Source organism: Poecilia latipinna, unplaced genomic scaffold (genome assembly GCF_001443285.1).
Source record: "Poecilia latipinna isolate Pla-1442-1.1 unplaced genomic scaffold, P_latipinna-1.0 Scaffold1249, whole genome shotgun sequence".
Taxonomy (NCBI): Eukaryota; Metazoa; Chordata; class Actinopteri; order Cyprinodontiformes; family Poeciliidae; genus Poecilia; species Poecilia latipinna.
This window is the reverse complement of record NW_015113865.1, coordinates 193,633-212,794: the sequence shown is the minus strand read 5'-3', so window position 1 is coordinate 212,794 and position 19,162 is coordinate 193,633. Positions and strand designations below refer to the sequence as shown.

The window sequence follows — 19,162 nt, the reverse complement described above, 5'->3', positions numbered from 1 at the left end:
CACCAAAGACTCACTTCATCACTCCCACATTCGACTCAACTAACTCCTCCTTGCTCCCTTTATTGGCTCCTTCACCATTTATTCTTCCACTCTCTTCCCTTTGTGCATCGTGAAGACTTCCATCTCGAAGATTTTATGAACAGTTCAGAGTATTCCAGCTCAGGATGTCCAATTAATTGTAAAATGGAAATAAAAAATAACAATCATAAATGATGTTCTGAACCTCGCCAGCCATGACGTGATTGTTTGGTCCACTCCTATAAAACTGATGTTCAGCAAAACAGACAGAAGCATGTAATATGTTCCTCACTGATCATCCATGAAATGATAAAAAAAGAAAACTTTTTATTAAGACAAATTTATTCTTATAAAATCTTTGATACTGAAACTTTTTTTTTATCAAGGGTTTCCATTATTATTATTATTTTGCCATGTTCATGCTAATGACACCCCAACTTATCACTATTCGTACAAAAAGCTCATTAATTAAAACAACAACCACACCTTTTATGGTTGAAAATTCCTCACACCCTGCGTCTACGCAAAAATCTGTTTCAAGTTAATCATGTGCTGCCCCGTGTGTTTCCAATTCTTTCCCAACAAAACGTTTGAGTGCCTTTACTTTTCTTGACTCCCTTCAATATCTTCATCAGTCACATTTGAATACTCTTGTTTATCCTAATCGTTGGGCTTGGAATAACTACTTAGAAGAAAATGCCTCCAGTCTGTGGTGTTCATGAATAATAAACAAACATGCAAGATTCCGATTGATTTTTGTGCTTCGCCACATAACTGAGACTGCCCTCATCAAAGTGTTCAACGACATTCACATAAATACAGACTGTGGAGGCACCACAGTGTTGGTTTTGCTGAACCTCAGTGAAGCATTTGACATGGTTCACCATGACATGTTATTGAAGCGACTGGAGAACTGGGTAGGACTTTGACACAGTGCCTAACTGGTTGAAATCTTCCCTAATGTCAAGAACTTCTTTGTGCCAATTTGTAACTTCTCTTTGGAGCGGACAGAAGTTGCATGTGGGATACCGTATGGTTAAATCCTGGGATCCCTTCTATCTAATATATATATCTGTGTGCCCGCTAGCTTAGGTCATAAATAATAAGATTAGCTACCTTAACTACACAGATGATACACAGATTTACATTACGATGTAACCAGGGGAACCCATTTATGCACCAAGCAGATGCTTGAAGCAAATCAGTGGATTTGCCATAGCATTCTCCAGCAGAACAGCAACAAAAGTGATGTTATTATCTTTGGACCTAAAGAGGAACAATACAGGGTCAGCTTGGAGCTTCAGTTATTACAGTTAGAAACAAGAGATGAGGTCTGAAATCTAGGTGTAGTGATGGACTCTGACCTGAAACTTCAGAGACGCATACAAACAATTACAAAATCATTCTTCTATCACCTAAAGAACATTTCCAGGACTGAAGGACTACTGGTTTAAAATATTAAGTGAAAAGAATAAGCTGCATTTCTGCCTACTGTTTATTGATGTTGAACTTTAGAATGTTCAGACTTTCCAGTTGGATTCGCTCGATGTGCTGAATACTACATTCTGTAAACCATCAGGAAAAAAAAAAAAAAAAAAAACACTTTTGACCTTTGTCCCTTTGATACTAAGTACTAGAGGTGCAGTCCATCAGCCTGTCAGCAGTCTACAGCAAACACCCTCCACACCCCCTATTAGCCATTTCAACAATCTCATCCCCTCACACCTCCCTGACTCCTTCAGCAATTGCCCGTCCCCAGACTTCTCTGTTCCCATCATTCTCTCATCTCCTCCTTTCTTCACCTGTGATCATGTTTCTGTATTTCTGCAAACAACAGGAAATGTGTTCTCATTTCTAATATAGTGTCCACTATATTTCAGACTGCACCACTGAGGAATAAACCATGCTTGTTTCTATGAAAATGAGCAACATTTTCATATTCCGGAATTTAGTTTTTGTGTTGAATTCCATTTTTTAATCACTGGCTAAATTATCCTGACAATATTTACCCATAATGCATTTAACAAATTTTAACATTAGACAAAGCTCGATCCCAATTAAATTCAAAAACTGTTTTGGTAGCACTTTATTTGAAGGGGTGTGCATAAGACTAACATGAAACTGTCATAAACATGACATAACATCTGTCATGAACATAAAGGAGTCTTTATGAATGCTTATGACTTGTCATGAAGTGTCATTGTTTACCGAATGACACTTTATGACAACTGTCATAAGCATTCATAAAGACTGCTTTATGTTCACGACAGATGTTATGTCATGTTTATGACAGTGTCATGTCAGTCTTATGCACACCCCTTCAAATAAAGTGTTACCACTGTTTTTAAATGATGAATTCACTTAAGAGATACCAACTTGACCTTATGTAAAATAAATAAATATCTGTCCCATTTGTAAAATCTAATGGTGGGTCACAATTAAAATTTTTAATCATGTTAATTGCAGGGTATGTAGTTAAACAATTGCAATTAATACATTTTAACAAAAACTATACATTGACAAAATGAGCAACATTTTCGACTCAGAAACCCCTTCTGCTGCTAAATTACTGAATAAATAGAAATATCCACATTCAATTCAAATTCAAAAGTGCTTTATTGATCCCAAATGGAAATTAAATAATAAAATAATATGAGCTGAACAACAAATACATTCTTTCTAAATTTGTTATTTAGGTTTCTAAATCTATTATTTAGGTTGTTCAACCCTCAGAATGGTGCAAAATAGTGATTTTTTTTAAGTGAAAATGAATCTCCAGTAATATGAGAGACATAATCTGTTACCAAGATTTGATAATCCGATGATCGATCAGCTACACCTCCTCCCTGAGCTAGTCTTGCCAGCCGAAGATATGTACCGCTCCCGGTCAAAGACAACCAATCACAGACAGGAGGAGTGCTTTAATGCTGTCAATCAACCTCATTTATGCGCTGCTAAATGTAAATGTGCTAGTGGCAGAGAAACAATTAATTGTTCTGGGTAAACTGTTTATTCACCGTTGTTGGTGCCTATAACTAGCCGGAGCATTTTTGGCAGCCTGTGTTGTTTTGAACCAGTTGTAGCATAGTAGAGAGTCGGAGAGTGTGAGCCACGCATACATTAGGGTGATTGATAGTGCTAAGACCCACCTCCTGCCTCTCATTGGTTGTTTCTGACAGCACTCTTTATTTATTCAGATGATGGCTGATGGTGGAAGAGCTTGATTTTTCATTCACAGATTATAGGTTTCATACTATGCTGTCTGTCACAGCATAGTGACAGTTTTAACAAATGTAAAAACAAAACATATTCTTATAAAAGTGACATACTGCTGCTTTAATGGCCAAGACTCAGACTTTTGGGAAAATATTTTGTCAAAGTCAAAATAAAACTTTTTGAAAAGTGTACAAATACATATTTACAGCAAAATATCATCCCATCTGTTAGTCTGATAAAACAATTAGGTTTTTTCATAGTTGTTTTGTTGGGTGAATACTGGGTGCTGGGGGTGGCAGTGGTTACCTAACTGTTTTGGTAGGAGTTCAGTTTTCCAGGTCAAGATGCTTGCATGAGCAGCAAACCTGTGCATGTAGTTTCACAGATGAGTCATGCTCCTTCTTTAGACTTGGTCAGGCTGTGTTCAAGAGACGGATAAGCAAGATGAATCAAAATATTGATTCAAGAATTTAATAATAGTTTATTACCATTAAAGCAGGAAGATTATATGACACTGGAACTCTCGGCTGTAACTCAAGATGACCCCCCCCACTGCACTCGGAGAAGACAGTGTAGATATACGGTGCTTTTGCTAATTAAAACAAGGATATGTAATCTTCACATGTGTCACTATGACACATATCTGTGTGGTGACCTGTTGGAAACCCAAGCCAGTAGAGGGATTAAAATGCTTTTCCTGAGATGATAGCCGGTCAGATTCATTCAGGACTGTCAGGACCGACTGCCAGGATGGGAATGTCCCACAGCTTTATGGTATGAGAACAGTGTCTCCTGTCTCATTATCACAATATTGCTGTACCTCAAAACATACACAAGCAAGCAAAGTTGAAATCGCAGGGCCACATTCTCATCCATCCGTACTTTATGCCTAGTTTATCTTGTTGAAGCAAGGGCAGTAAAAGCTGAGCAAAGAAGAACACAAACAACTCTGCAGGATCCAGTATTATGGTAGTTTGCTTTAACTGTTTTTATAACTTTGCAATTTCCTTGCAGGAATCAGGGCTACAACAAAATATAGAGTGGATTGTAAAATCTTTAAGGGAGCGTGGACTAGGGATTGTTTTTCCTCACCTCATTTTTTTGACTTCTGCAAGTCAAAAAAATTATCTTTCTGTTTCTAAACTGATGGCTCACAATGTTGACCCTTTGCTATTCTGGTTTTAAATTCTGACATCCATGATCAATGTGATTTGCCAACATTTACTTATTTATTTGTTTCAAAGATAACCCCTGGAGATGTATCATCTAATTTTCTAAGGGGTCCTTAGAAACCATAAAAACAATAATACCAATCATACTGTAATAAGCAAATCCAAAATATATGTGTCATAGTTGCAAATGGCCGATAGATTTAAAACAAACATTTTCATACACATGGCCTTCTTTTCTCACTGTCTGACATTAAATGAGACTATGCATTTACTGTTTTAGGTCATTAAAGATTGCCAAAAAATGTTTCTATTTCCTAAATGCCACTGTAGTTAAAATATTTTGAGAGGATGCTTTATTACTGTATCTGACATAAGTTTACATAGACTTATTTTCCCTCATAATAGTTCACTAAAATTTTGGCCAGTTGTTTGAACAAATTGCCATAGCACCTTTAGACATCTGGAAATTATACCAAAGGATGAGTCAGAGTGTTGGAGGTCCACAGTTCTCTTCCTGATATATTGACTAAGTTTTTTTTTTATTTATTTGTTTTTATTTCCAATGATAACACATAATAAAGGGTACGACTGACATGCTTTAAAATTCGACCAAAGGAGTTTCACCAATTTAGTCAAAGGTTGTAAATGTACCTATCAGCTTACAACCTTGCGAAGGCAAGATGCCATCATCCTGGCAAATCGCACAATATTTAAATGCATAGTAATTTTAGTATGAGAAAGGGGAAAAGGAAAAACATGTAATATCATAAATGTGTCAATATTTTGACCCTTGACAAAAAGCAAATAGTGTTTTTTGGTAGTGCTAACTAGCCTGAAACAGGATTGTTCTTTTTGATCAGACAATGAGAAAAAAACATAGTTCCGTGTCTTTCTATACAGTGGACATAAACATTTGGTTTTAAGTATGAAGGAAGCTGATTCCTCATAAGCATGTCTGTGTTGTGCCAAGAGCTTTCACTATTGGAACTGAAAAAAAAGTGCAGCAAGTCAGCTGTTTTCTTTGCAGAAAAGTATTCACATGAGAGCATTAAACATCACCAAGTAGTAATTGTAGCTGTTGCTGCAACAGCAGAAACTGCTACTATTACAACTGCCTCTTTTACTAGACATAGAATATAATATATTTGTGGAGAAATCAGAGCCAATCACAGCAAAGGCAATAAACACTATAGTTGTGACTGAAACCACAGACTTACTGCTATGCTTATTTTGAGTCTGATTGTGGCAGCTTCACTATGGTGACACTTAAGTTAAATTGTGCCAGTTAAACATGGGGTATGCTGTGCAGAATGTCAACCAAAGTTGGGTTTTTTGTAATATAAACCAAGTGTTCTCAGTGAACAATTTTGGCCTTAGACTGATGGAAAGATATTGTGTAATACCTAATTTCATAGTCATAAATTTGTACTCACTTTAGCCTATTGCAGGACCATGGGACACAGAACGGGTTACGCATCTTTTTCTTGTTTATTCCAATCAAATAGGAGCAACCACTGCAGGCATCTCTAATTGTTCTGACATTTTCTGCTTTACAGTTATGCGACTTTAATTTCTGTGTTTAGGACTTTCATTTAAATGAAAGAAAATTGCCCCATGCAACCTCACCACATTTGAACTGCCTTTCATTTCCCGAGAGAAACACAGACGGGAAACAATAAAATGTGAGGATAGCCACCAACAAATGCTTGTCTAAATTGAACGTGGTCACTTCCAAATTTAGGCACAGTGGTCAGGGAGAACAATCTGAGCCAACTGACTTTCATACAATGGCACTGCGAATCTAAAACAAATGTTTAGGAGATCTCTCAATTGTCTTGCAGAATGACAAGTCAGACTTGTGAGTCAGGTAGAGGGCAGGACGAAAATACTTTATCAAATAAAACCACACAAGAACACAACATATTCTTTTGTTACGTTTCTGTGCAATTTTTATGTTGCCACAAGGCTGAATGTATTTTTAGCATCTGTGTCCTGTAATCTTTATATTTTTTTTCTATTTATTGAACAGTTTAGCATAGTTTTAGATTATTTTGTTTTTGGCATTGTTCCTCACTTTTTTCAATCACCTTGTTTCAATGACCTCGCTTCCCCTGTTAGATTACTGTGAGGTTGTTTATATGAAAGCACCTGTCACATGTCTACATATGTTGGATGCTGTCTATCGTGGTGCATTAGGGTTCACTACAGGAAGCAAATCTTTCACTCGCCACCATAATTTATATTCTCAGGTGAGCTGGCCATAATTATCAGTTTGACTCCTGCATTGACTCAAGCATTGATGCATTATATGTATAAATCTATTCTTGGATTATTCCCACCTTACCTGTCCTCATACCTTTCGCTCTGACAGTCCAACCAAGGAATATTCCAGTAGTATGGTCGGAACTCGGGGGGGTGAGTCATTGTTCTTTGGGACAATTCAGATTTATTTTAAGACGAAACGAGAAATCTTTTGAACCTTCTTTTTAGCTCGTATTTTATTAGCTTATTTAATTCAGTCAAATTTCTTAGTTAGCTGCTGTGCTTTTGTTTTTCTTTTTTCAAAACTTGCCTCTCTGACCTTGGATCTTGATGAGACAACCTGTAAAAATAAAGGTAAAATAAAGTGTATAATGACTTTATATTCTACTCTGTGTATCCTACTCAGCTCCATCCATTTCTCCATCACTTTTGACTAGCAGTCTTGAAAAGTATCCCAGCAATATAATTTTGCCAGTGAGCATGGCGTATCCAGGATAATGGCCAGTGTTAGTTTCCACCACACATAGTACTTTAAAAAGAGTTTAGAAAGTTGTATACAATTACATGCTACTTGTGTGTTGGACTATCACATAAAATTCCTAAAAAGAAAAAAATACATTGAAGGTTTTGGTCGTACCAAGAGACAATGTGAAAAACTTTTAAGTAGCCTGGCTAGTTTGGCCAGGCCTGTGCTTCCCCCCACCTGGAAAATAAGGTGTATCCAGTTTTCCAGAGCATTTTACAGAATTATCATTGAACTGAAAGATGTCTCTGATGACACCGTCAGCTTGTGTGTGTCTGAACAGGTGTAAATACAGGTGTTTCAGCAAGGCCACCCAGCAGTGTTATACTTTATGCCTCATTCTTCACCTGCGGAGAGCAGAAGTTGTTGTCGGAACCCGCTATGTCTTGTTTGTTTCTCCTGTGTCTAAGCGGAAGAAAATCTAAATCTTTAAAGTAACAACATGTCCTTCCTTCAGAAGTACACGTTTGAAGTAAAATCCATGGAGAGACGGGGAAGTGCTCCAGGCCGAGAGCCAAATGGATCCAGATGTCAGTATGTTCACAAGGTGGAGACATCTTGTACAGTAGTTGTCATTCCTTGTTTAAAAAGTTTAATGGTTTTTTTTTTCTTCTATTTTCCTGGCTTTCTTTGTCTCTGACTGTTTTTTTTTTCTTTTTTTCCTTTTCTTTTTCTGCCACTCTCTTTGTTAAAACAGTTGAAACACAGAATAGCTGAGGACCAAAACAAAATGAAACAAGCATCTGGAGCTTACATGTTTTTAGTGCTGCTTAACCATTTTCTGATGTGTTGTAGCAACAGACATTCACCCTTGCAGCCTTGACATTCAGACATAGTAAGTAGCATATTTAACACTACTGAAGACACCAGGGAGCATTAAGAGACAGAAAGGTTGGATGAAAATATCTTTTTTTTTTTTTTTTACTTTTTGGTATTTTTTGTTTTATTGTGAATCCTCACCTTCTCTATTTCTGGTGTTTATATCCCATTCAACATCTCTGTGTGGCCTGTATTCCATACGGCTCTTTTTCTTTCCACATGGATTTGCCTTATATCTGTCCCTAGCTTTCACAATTTTCAATTACCATCTCATGTTTTTTTTTGTTTGTTTGTTTGTTTTGAGTGCAAACTTCCATGGCGTTTTCTGGACACCATGGATGCTTTACAAACTGGGGCTTTACAAATAAGCTGTGCCTTTCACTGGCGATTGGGGAGTCCCTAAGTGTCACAGACAGTACTCCTATTAGTGCAGCTGTTCATGAGGACATGACTGTTGTTATCCTTCTGTCTGTGACCTGGGAGGGGCAGGGCACATGCAAAAAACACAAAAGCATTAACACACACACGCACGCGCACGCACGCACACACACACACTTACTAACAAGCTTGTAGCTGAAGTAGAAACTACACTGGAATGACTCTGTCATGGATGAATGTTACATACGGCAATCTTAAAAATTCCAGAGCTCATCAGTAATTCTTTTAAGTAAGCTGTTGCGTCTAACATTGAGAGTCAGTGCAGGTATATTCTTATTTTAGAAATGCATGAGTGTATTTAGCCTTGTTTCTGACACAGTTTTTTCCAACAAATGCTACGTTGTGACGACCTATTGTTACTTTTGGGCCCAAAGTCCGGGTCCCATAAGAAGAGGCGCTGTTTTTTAGGTTAGGTTAGGTTTAGGACTAGGATATGAATTGAGTTTAGGTTAGACTTAGGGTTAGGCACATATTGGTAAAGGTTAGGTTTAACCTAACCTAACCTAAGTGCCTGGGTTAAGCCATAGAAACGTATGAAAAATGAATGCAAGTTGATGCAAAGTCCTAAAGAAAATAAAAAGACTCGTGCGTGCGTGTCGGGGTGTGTGCATGTAGGTGTGTGTGGTCATAGTGTTGAATATTGTGTGTGTCCTGGCACCCGAGTTCTCAGGTCTCAGTTTCTGTACAGTTGCTGCTGCTCCTTCATGTCCTGTCATGCTTTCAAGCTTACATCACACCCCAGAGAGTAGTGTTGCATCTAGCACATGCATACACAAACTTACATGCGTATATATACGCACACGGAAGAATGTATGATGGGAAGTGGCATGTTGGCGGAAACATGCCATAAAGTGAAGACACAGTGGGTCATGGGGAGAGGAGAAAGTTTGTAGGGACATAAAAGCATGGGATGTTTGGAAGGGACAGCCTGAGTGGTCAGTCTAATTCATATGAGGTCACTTTGAACTGCAATGTGAAATAACCAATTTACATTTTATCCTGGCAGAGTCATAAAAATGCAATAATGGAGTGTGTTGGTAAAGCATGAAATGTGAGAAAAATGTGAAAATGTTTTGCCTGGAATAAAAAACATGACTTAAAATGCATGACCTAGGTTTGCTGCATTTAGTCATGTTTTATAGTTAAGCAAAGTCATGTGTCCAAAAGTGAGGTCAGTATTAGATCTGATTAAATTAAATAATGTTTTTTTTTTTCTCTCAGCAATATATATTCCTGTGGTTTAAGGTGCATTCCAAGAACACGATGTCGGGACTCACTAAGGTTAAATCTTTTAAATTTACTTCAGAACAATTTTCACAGTAATCAATAAAAGTCTTCGTCAAACCTACATGAAATAAAGTGTCATAATAAAGTATAGGACTTTGTTATGACCTGATATTTTAATGTTCTAAACGATGTGTGTTCAGTCCGTTCGTCTGCTCGGTTAAGGTTCATTAATTTGCAAGAAATTACTCGTGGTGGAATTCAGGCAATGTAAATCTTTACAGCTTCTGTCTTAAAAATGTGTGAGTCAATACTTTTCATTAAAAATGAAATGTTTTGTGTTTATAATTCCTCCTTACATATTTTTTTTCTGTTCATTTTCTCCTCTCCTTGCAGACATGTTTCAGTACCTCCTGTCATTCTCTCAAGGTCACCTAAGTTCACTGTTGGAGGGAACCTACTCATCCCTGTCCCGTCAGGCCTTGCCCCATGTGAATCAGCTGTTTTCTTCTCTCTCCCTGTACCTACGTGGAGCCAACATTTCCGTCGAGATGACCATCCACAAGTTTTTTAACAACATCTTCCCTCTTGTGTATGCACGACTTATAAATCCAGGCATCGAAGGGAGCGTGACAGCAGGCAGCACAATGGGCGACTGTCTGCGTATGATCAGACAGGATGTGAAGCCTTTCGGGAATCATCCTGTCACCATGGCTCAGGAACTGGCTGAGGTGTTGGAGACTGGCAGGCAACTGAGTCTCGGCTTGGATAAAGGACTGGAGGTCATCAACGCAACAGAACATGCCGACCTTAGTAGGGATTGTGTAAAAGGTCTGGCAAAGATGGTGTACTGCTCCCACTGCAGAGGCTTGACACTGATCAAGCCCTGTGTCGGCTACTGCTTGAATGTTATGCGGGGCTGCTTGGCAAGTATGGCAGAGCTGGATCAGCCGTGGAGGACATATATCAGCTCCTTGAAGAAACTAACTCTTGCGATGGCTGGGCACCACAGCCTGGAGCTAGCCATGCTGGGCGTCAGAGGGCATGTCAATGAAGCATTGCTCTATGCACAGAGCCATGGTCCACTCATCACTGCTACGGTGAGTACACACAAATACAATATCTATCAAAAACCTTAATAGTTTGCTCCAAAGCAACTAAGCTTTTTTTTTTTTATATACACTTCTTTGTTTAATAGCTTTACCTTGTTAGTGTTAAGTGTAAGAATTAGAAAGACATCTTTGGTTGCTCGTGGTCTGTGAGAATTTTGTCCACAAGTCTTTCAAAAAACCTTAACACTGCCTTAATGTTGGTGCTGAAACTACTCCAAGAAAAAGGATATTTATTCAAACAGAGCACTTTGCCAAGTCTTCCAAAGTTGGCAATGCATCTTAAATTCATCACTGTTGTTTAGGTTCTGACACGCACAATATTATTTGTCATTGAGAATAATGCAGTGGTCTCAAATATCAAGCCTCATATTTTTTGGATTTCTCATGGTGTGATTGCAACCATATGCTTTATGTTATATGTGCCTATAACTCATATTTTATATCGTTCCCATTCTCACATGAAGGCAGTTCTTGCGATGGAAATCCTACCGTTAAATCCACTGTGAAAGTTGTGCTTTTTATTGAACAATTCATCCTGGATTCATATCCATACCGTCAGACAAAGAGTCATGGTTTATAGAAATAAGCAAACAAAGAAATCAATTTGAAGTTGGCAGTAGTGTAACTTTCCATTTTTACACCAATTCGTCAGCCAGAACTCTCCATCCATATTCATCTTAAATTATATCCCAGCATACTTTGTGTAGTATTTTATAAACCATATGCATTACAAAATTTTAGGTTGTTAGGATTAAAATTTTTTAGATTTATTATATCTGATGTAAGTTCTGTACTGAAATCTTCCTAGTTCTACACATAACACCATGTTCAATCAGTTAGCAAAATATAAATTAAAATATCTATTAAGTGTGCAACTTCAAGGATCATTTTAGTTTTTACAAGATGCTTAGTTCAATTTTTTCTATCATGGTCCTGTTTTACTCTAATTCATTCAACTGACTTGGAGACACTTAACATTTTTGGCATTATTGTATCTTGTGTTGCTTTAGATAGCATTAAAGATAAATCTTAGCTGAACAACTTTTCTATATGTTGGCCCGAACTTTAAAACCTTGTTGTACTTGTTCTACAAAACGCCTAGTAAGCATTATAAGTAATTTATTGTCATTTCATAGAGGTACAATTAAGCCCAGAGTTATTCACCCACCTGACAGATTTAGGTTAAAAAAAAATCCTTTTCCTGTCAGAAAATAATATCAATATTTCAGACTGGCTCAACCAGAGCTCAACACCAAAGATAAATCATCAAAAAGCTCTAATGATCTTCGGGTGTCCCAATTACTGTAAAAACAAGATGAAATTGGTATTGTGTAAGAGAGACATACCATATTTAAATGATATTACAAAATATTCTCTGAAATTATTTAATTGGGACAATGTTGGACTTCATTAGTTTTCAGAAGTAAATGAGAGCAGGACGACCTCCAGTTATTGTGCAAAGGAAAAGAGCCTCGACACACTGGCTTTACAAATCTACAAATGGAAATAGGTCAAAGGGGGCAGATGAATAAGAAGACCGTGACAAAACTGTAAAAATGCAGTCTCTTATTTTTTTTATGGTTATGTTAATTGGATTGCATTTTTTTAATTATTAAATACATAGGACATAAAGGTTAACACAAAGTAAGTTTAATATTTTTCTTGAATTTATAAAATGTTAAAATTTTCTGTAGGTGGTATTTATAATTAAATTGACCCCATATGCAAACTCATTGCAACACAAATAGTTTGATGTTAAAAAACAGAAAAAAAAAGTCAGTGCAGCTAAAGGAGGTAATCGAGAGTTTAGAAACCGAAGCTTCCTGTGTTCTCATATATGACTTAATGAAACCACTGTTCTGTTAGAGAAGTGTTAATTGTTACGTGTCAACAATCACTCAGAAAAAAAGAAAAACATACCTTTTAAGCCCATTTATTTAGATTATTATCTTTGAAACTACAGATTTATAAGGCTAAAAATGTGACAGCTGTAAATAGTTTGAAAAGTTTATCGCTCCAGACGGGTTTCTTGTGGTCACCACAAACCAAAACAAATTGCTTTATTGCACTGCAATATTTTCATAAGCATGCAGTTTTTTTTTCTAAAAGTTACCCACAAAGAAGCAGCATCTGCATAAAATCTGCATACAGCAGAAATCAGTATAAAAGAAAATATAATGACTCTTTAGTTACACTTGATGGTTTGCAGAGTGATAACTTCTACTATTCACTGTGGGACTTTACGTCCAAACGATTGTACATGTGACCTTTACATTTTAAGGCTTGTGAAGAATGTTGGATATCACTTGCTTCAAGGAACTCATTCTGCTGTGAGAGCATGAGCAAGCAGAAGGGACGTGGTCATGTTGGGAGCCTGGGGCAGGATTATGCCAAGTTGCCACAATTAAGAGAAAGTTGGACAGATTCCAGGAACAAAAAGTTCTCTTATTGGGCCCTGGTGGAAATGGCGTTTAGCTATGTTTTCTTTCTATGAACACTGACTTGTTGAATTCATTTTCCAAAATTTCTGTTTGCTGTGCTTGACGGGTCAGAGACCGCAATTTATTGACAAGGTGATAAAAATGTTATAGCTTATTTAACCTGAAAGGAAATTTAATAGTATCTGCTTGGTAAAGATTGCCAGAAATATTAAAATTTTAACATGGGAGGCAAATGTTCTCTTGTAGTTTCACTTAGTTATTGTGTGCTTATGAGCAAATCATAATCATGGTGCAGCTCAAGGAGTTTATAGCCAGGTTTATGTACTCCACTTGACGTTCCTGCAACACCATTTCACTATAGTCCAATACTGAAATAAAAATAGAGGTATTGAAGTATCTGCAGACTTCAGTTTTGAGATCTGCCCTACGTAGTCAATAGCATTCAGATCCGAGGTCATAAAAGGGCAACTAAAATTAGTCCAATTAAGTCTATTTGATTTGACAGTTTTTATTGAGTGTTTTTATCTGTGTGTTTTTTAATATTCTGATGGAGGATCTTGTGACTAAGGGTGAGTATTCTGACATAGGCAGTGTATTCGGTCCAAAGGACCAAAAATCAAGTAAATACATTCCAAATTGATCAAACAATGCTGTAAAGTTCAGTTTATTTTACAAATAGGTCTTAAGATTTTCTGCCTAAGCAACCGTGCAGATTGCATCAATACACTGACTTGCAACATTCACTACTCGAGGACCGGCATGTAGCAACAGCGGAAAGGAAAACCCTCCAGCATAATCTGGCTGAGTGTGAGCACCCATCTGCCACAATATCGACTGGGGATTTGAGATGGCAGAGTAACACACACACACACACACACACACACACACACACACACACACACACACACACACAAAGAAAAACACAAACACACAAGTACTTCCTGTGTTAAATAAAAAACTTAATTGAAGTAGTTCCTCCTTTAGTGGCTTCATCTAGAAGAGAAACACAGCTAAGAGGATCAGCTGTGAGGCAATTTTAAATCCATGAGATGAAAGAAAGCAGATAAGGTTAGTCACAGTCAAAGATCAACCAGTAGGTATATCTGAGAGAGAGATGTTGTTAAATACTGAAAGAGAGGGCCAAGTGTATCACCTATAAAATGAGAACATTAAGTTGTTAGCAATAGTTAAGCAAATTACCCCCCTCCAGGAAAGTGTCACAGCTTAGAAAAATTGCTTACTGTATCACATTTTGAAGATTTGCAGGCATGCCTTAGAAAGTTACTTTAACTAAATCCTTTTCAGGAGAAACTAAGCATTACTTCAATGAGCAGTAGGGTTGTTAAAATCAAATTCTTTGACATTTTTGTTTTTTTCACGCTTGATTCTTCATTTTTACAAACTAGCATAAAAAGCAAAGGGAAATTCTAAGAGAAATAGTTTGAACAATTCTACATATTTATTGTTCCCTCCAGAAAAATAAGCATTTCGGTGTAAAACAAACATGACAACTAAGCCAAAATCCAAGTACTAGGATTTTATATTTGTAATTGCCCTGCTAATTACAAAATCTAATAATTATTGCCATGCAAGTTTTCAATTAGCTATGGTATGAGCAGAAATTGGAGCTGCCTTACAAAACTGAACAAACAATTTTGTAAGGCAGCTTAAAAAAATCGTCCATTTTATTAAGGTATAAAACATTTATTACAAAAAAAAATTCTACATTTCATTTTGTTCATCTTAAGAAAGCATAGAGGACGTAAAAAAAAAATAGCAGCAACTTGTAAATTAATTTGATTACGTTGAGTTTCCTGAAACTTAACCAGCTGTGATTCAACAGCAGTAATATTTTGTTAACTCTGACAATCTAAATCCTTGAATTCTGCAGTATATATGCAAAATACTTTATTTCTTTTATAAACTTTATTTATAGGCCGGTGTAGTTTTAAAGGAATGAAGATAACCAAATGAGAGAAAAAGTCAATAAATGAATTGCCGTACAGACTTTGTCACTGAAGTCCTAATGTTTCATTTGAGTGTTTGCACAATTTAGTTCCACTTCCAATCATCCAGGGAGATTTACTTATCAGTCCATTAGCTAATGATTGTAGATGTCTTTAGTTGCTTGGACACACTTGTCCCTGATCTGACTTTTCTTTTGTTTCTAGTCTGACCAACTTTGAATGTTATATCATGCAGCAGCCCTTGACTACAGTTTCCACAGTTTTTCTTACACTATTTGTCTTCAAATCTAACAAGTGGTTGTTGTATGATTAGGTTATAAGAATACAACACTGTTGTTTTCAGTATACAGTTTTCCTCTTTGACCCAAACAGTGATTATTTAAAAATGTGGTTATTTTAACAAATAATGTGACTGTAACAAATCCTGTACTCTGTAAACAAGTGGTTAATTTTCTATTCATGATATATTTAGACTAGTGTGATATTTATTTTTTTTCTTGCAGATTTTTAATGGAGCTAAATTGACTGTTTCACATGAAGGGAGGAGACAAGAAAAGGGAAGGTCTGAAATGAGCAGATATGATGCTTTTGTTTATCTGAGGCAAATGAATGACAACAATTCTTATATTTCTTAAAACGGCATAATGATAAAACCTGAACTTTGCCGTATTTTAGCTTAGAAATTAGGGCACATAGATCCATAGATTCAAAATTATGGCAACTGTTTTTGAATGTTGGTTTGAAGGTGGCAGCGAATCAATAAAAAATAACTTTTGACCGCCCACTTGCATGTACTGGATGGGAAAAGGATTACAGCTAAAATAGGACAAAGTTAAAAATATGAGGAAGAGGAGGATGGATAACTTGATTTGGACTTGGAAAAGCAACATCAAACTGTTTAAGGAATAGGGTAATCTCTTCCGTCTTTTGGTTTATATGGACTTCAACGACCCGAGTGTATGTTGTCATGCATGAGAAAGATGCTTTTTTAAAAGTCTCCTTTAATCTTGGCATGATGATGTTGACGGCAGCTGTTGTAAAGTTAACACAAATGCCCAACACATCTGTGTTATGATTTTAGTGGTAACTGCTGGTGCATTGGAAGACTTCAAACGATCGCACGGATTCACAGTGTTTCTCTTCACGGACTTCTTTTTTTACCCTCGTATGTTCCACAGTCACCCAGACAAACCAGATTTCATTTTAGCCCTCGTTCCTTTCTTTGTGAGACAAGAAAATTCTCCCAGCATTTGAAATTACACACTTTTTTGGCACATTTTGCTACGATGATCTTTACTCCAAAAAAATTGACAAAACTGAATGAAAATTGCACAGTCTCTTCCATGTTTGAAATACCCAGGGGTCGCATTTTCTGATCATCTGCAAATGATTTAATCAGGATAAACAAGCGTCAGCATTGTGAGGGAAACTCAGCTTGCTTTTTTGCAGATTGGAATTTGCCCAGTGTGATATACACGCAGCTGCAGCGCTCTTTAATTAATAGCCCGGACTTTATTTGAAAGAAGAGAGAAATAGGCAGTGCGTGGAAGACTGCTCGACAGAGACGGAGCGATGCAGACGGCATGATTTAGAAAGACTGACGGAGACTCTAAAAAGGCAACATTGAAGAAATGTCAGAGAGAGACAGACAGGGAAGAAGGGCCAGAGGATTGATGTTGCAAGCTGTCTACACTCCCATCTTGAAGGTTTTCCAGCTAAGAAGAGGCAGTAAATATTTTTTCTGATTAAGTGGTCTGAGTCTGATTGAGGCATTTAGATGTTTGTTTTATGAAGTGGTCTGCTGAATGTTTTAGTTCTTTTGTAGTTTACTTAGTACACTAAACGTCACTGTCCCATCTCCAGATTTTAGTTGTCCTGTAAAGATAAACTCTGGGCTAATGCATTCACTTAAATTCCACCAATAGTATCATTATGCTTAAAAGTAAAGTTCTCTTAATTGGAACAGACAACTTTTGTAATTAAAAGCATCCCTGCATCACCAAATGCAGCTTTAAAATACATTATGTTTAAAATTTGGTCATGTTATTGGAGATGCACTCATCACAATCTGTAAAACTATGATCTACAAGCACCAACATTTGGTGACTCAGATTTTTCATAAAGAACTAAAAATAAAGTGACGTAAAAACAGCATTCAGGACATCATTTTTAATTTGTCTGCCTTAAGCTTGTTTGTGTGTGTGCTGTGTGAGATGTTCAAAAGAAAGACTGCACGTTGTTGGAGTTCACATCTTACAGCGTCTTTAGAATCCGATATTGGCATTGCTAAGTCTAAACACTAATTTTTCTGTTCATTCCCTTGGATCGTTATCTTACCTCTGAAATTTCCAAAATGCTGGAAACATTTCCAAACCCAACATGTTTCATAACACAGAGGTTCAAAGAGCAAATGAATAAAACTGTCTCACTCTCTCGCAGCCTCAATGAATCACAGACGTGTCTCAACACATTGCTGAAAAAATGCTTTACTTTTCAAACCTTTTACACCTTTTGGGTGTCCTCTGACTTCACTTTCATTATATTTCGAAAAGTGTTTCCTTTGGCATGACATTGTGCTTGCTGATCAGAAAATAATATTGGGTTATTGAGTTTCTTGCAAGTCACTGGTCAGGACTAATCTGCTCGGTAATTGTCCCATTTTGGTCAACTGCCAATTTCTTTATTTGTCGGTGCTTATAATTTTTTCATACACTTTCCTTGCCATCTGTCATTCGGATGAGGAAAAAAAAAAAGTACAATGGTACAATAGTATTGGTTTTCCACAGTGGCTGTATAAAGTCAACATTTAATCCCCACTTCTGTGATTAACCTAAAAACACAACCTAACAGTGCTGCTGAGGAAGGAGATAAATTCTCATATTCCCTAAACACACCCAAATTCTCCCAGATGCTCCACAATTTCTGCTGGCAACTATCCAGTCACATGTCTGCTTGTTTAACCTCAAGGCCTCCACCACAACACTGCTGCTCCTCCAAAATAAAGACTAAAGGTATTTATCTGGCTTTTATCCTTCCTACAGATAAAAGTTAATGTGACCAAAAGCTCCAGTGTTTGTGTCCTGCAGGGACAAATCATGAGTACCTTTTCTTTTTCTCGACTCATCTCCTTGCTAAACCGGCCTTGAAATGCTGATGATTTGTTTAGTTTTAACCTAAAAGCAATACAAAAGAAGTGGAAACAGTTACTTCATGGGACTTTTGACATCCTGCAATTAGGAGTGGAAATAATTTTTTGCACAATTACACAAATATAATAGTATGCAGCAGTAAAAGCTCCACATATGAAGTGAAATTACAAGCAGCCATGGGGTTCTTGTTGGAAAATGTAATATACAACAAACTTGCCAAAGCAAATCTGGAAGAGAGGGTTTAAGCTCTGATTTTCTCGTGCCTGACTACTGGAGTTTTTTTTTTCTCTTTTTTTCCCCTTTTCTTTTATTTAGAAACAAAAGCAAAAATGAATGCCAAATAAATTTGCTATTTACTCAGTTATCTTGTTCAGTTTGTTTGCTTGTTCTTATAGGAACATCTGTACTAAATTACTATCTTTAAAGGCTTTGATCATTTCTACAAAAAAATGTTTCTGCTTTGCTTCTGTTATTACTCTTTAGCTTTGTTTTTGCCATGTCGCCTTATGGCTTCAGTCTGTAACTTTTATAAAAAATATATTTTTTGCATACTTGTTGAAACTGTCACTATGTTGTGGTAGTATGGTATGAGGCAAACAATCTGTGAAAAAAAAAAGTGAGGTCCTCTGCTTTGTGCTAACTAGAAACCACTAATCTTAGCCAGGCAGGGGGTATGAGCGCTGTCAATCACCCTCAGTGTGGTGCTGCTCATACTCCAACACATATTCCATTTTCCTCCAACTTTTACAAATGTTGCATACTGCAGCTTTAAGTTCTATATTTACTTACAAATGTTAAGCATTGATTTTGAAATATTAAGA

General features: G+C 36.8%; 1 protein-coding gene across 2 annotated transcripts in view; it reads left to right on the top strand.

Moving 5' to 3' along the window:
* Positions 1–19,162, top strand: part of LOC106960976 (glypican-5-like) — a 99,183-nt gene that overhangs the window by 17,087 nt on the left and 62,934 nt on the right. For both annotated transcript variants that reach the window (XM_015054399.1, XM_015054398.1), the window contains exon 3: positions 10,069–10,772. In XM_015054399.1, coding sequence (XP_014909885.1) covers positions 10,069–10,772 — 704 coding nt within the window. The remainder of the gene's footprint in view (positions 1–10,068; positions 10,773–19,162) is intronic.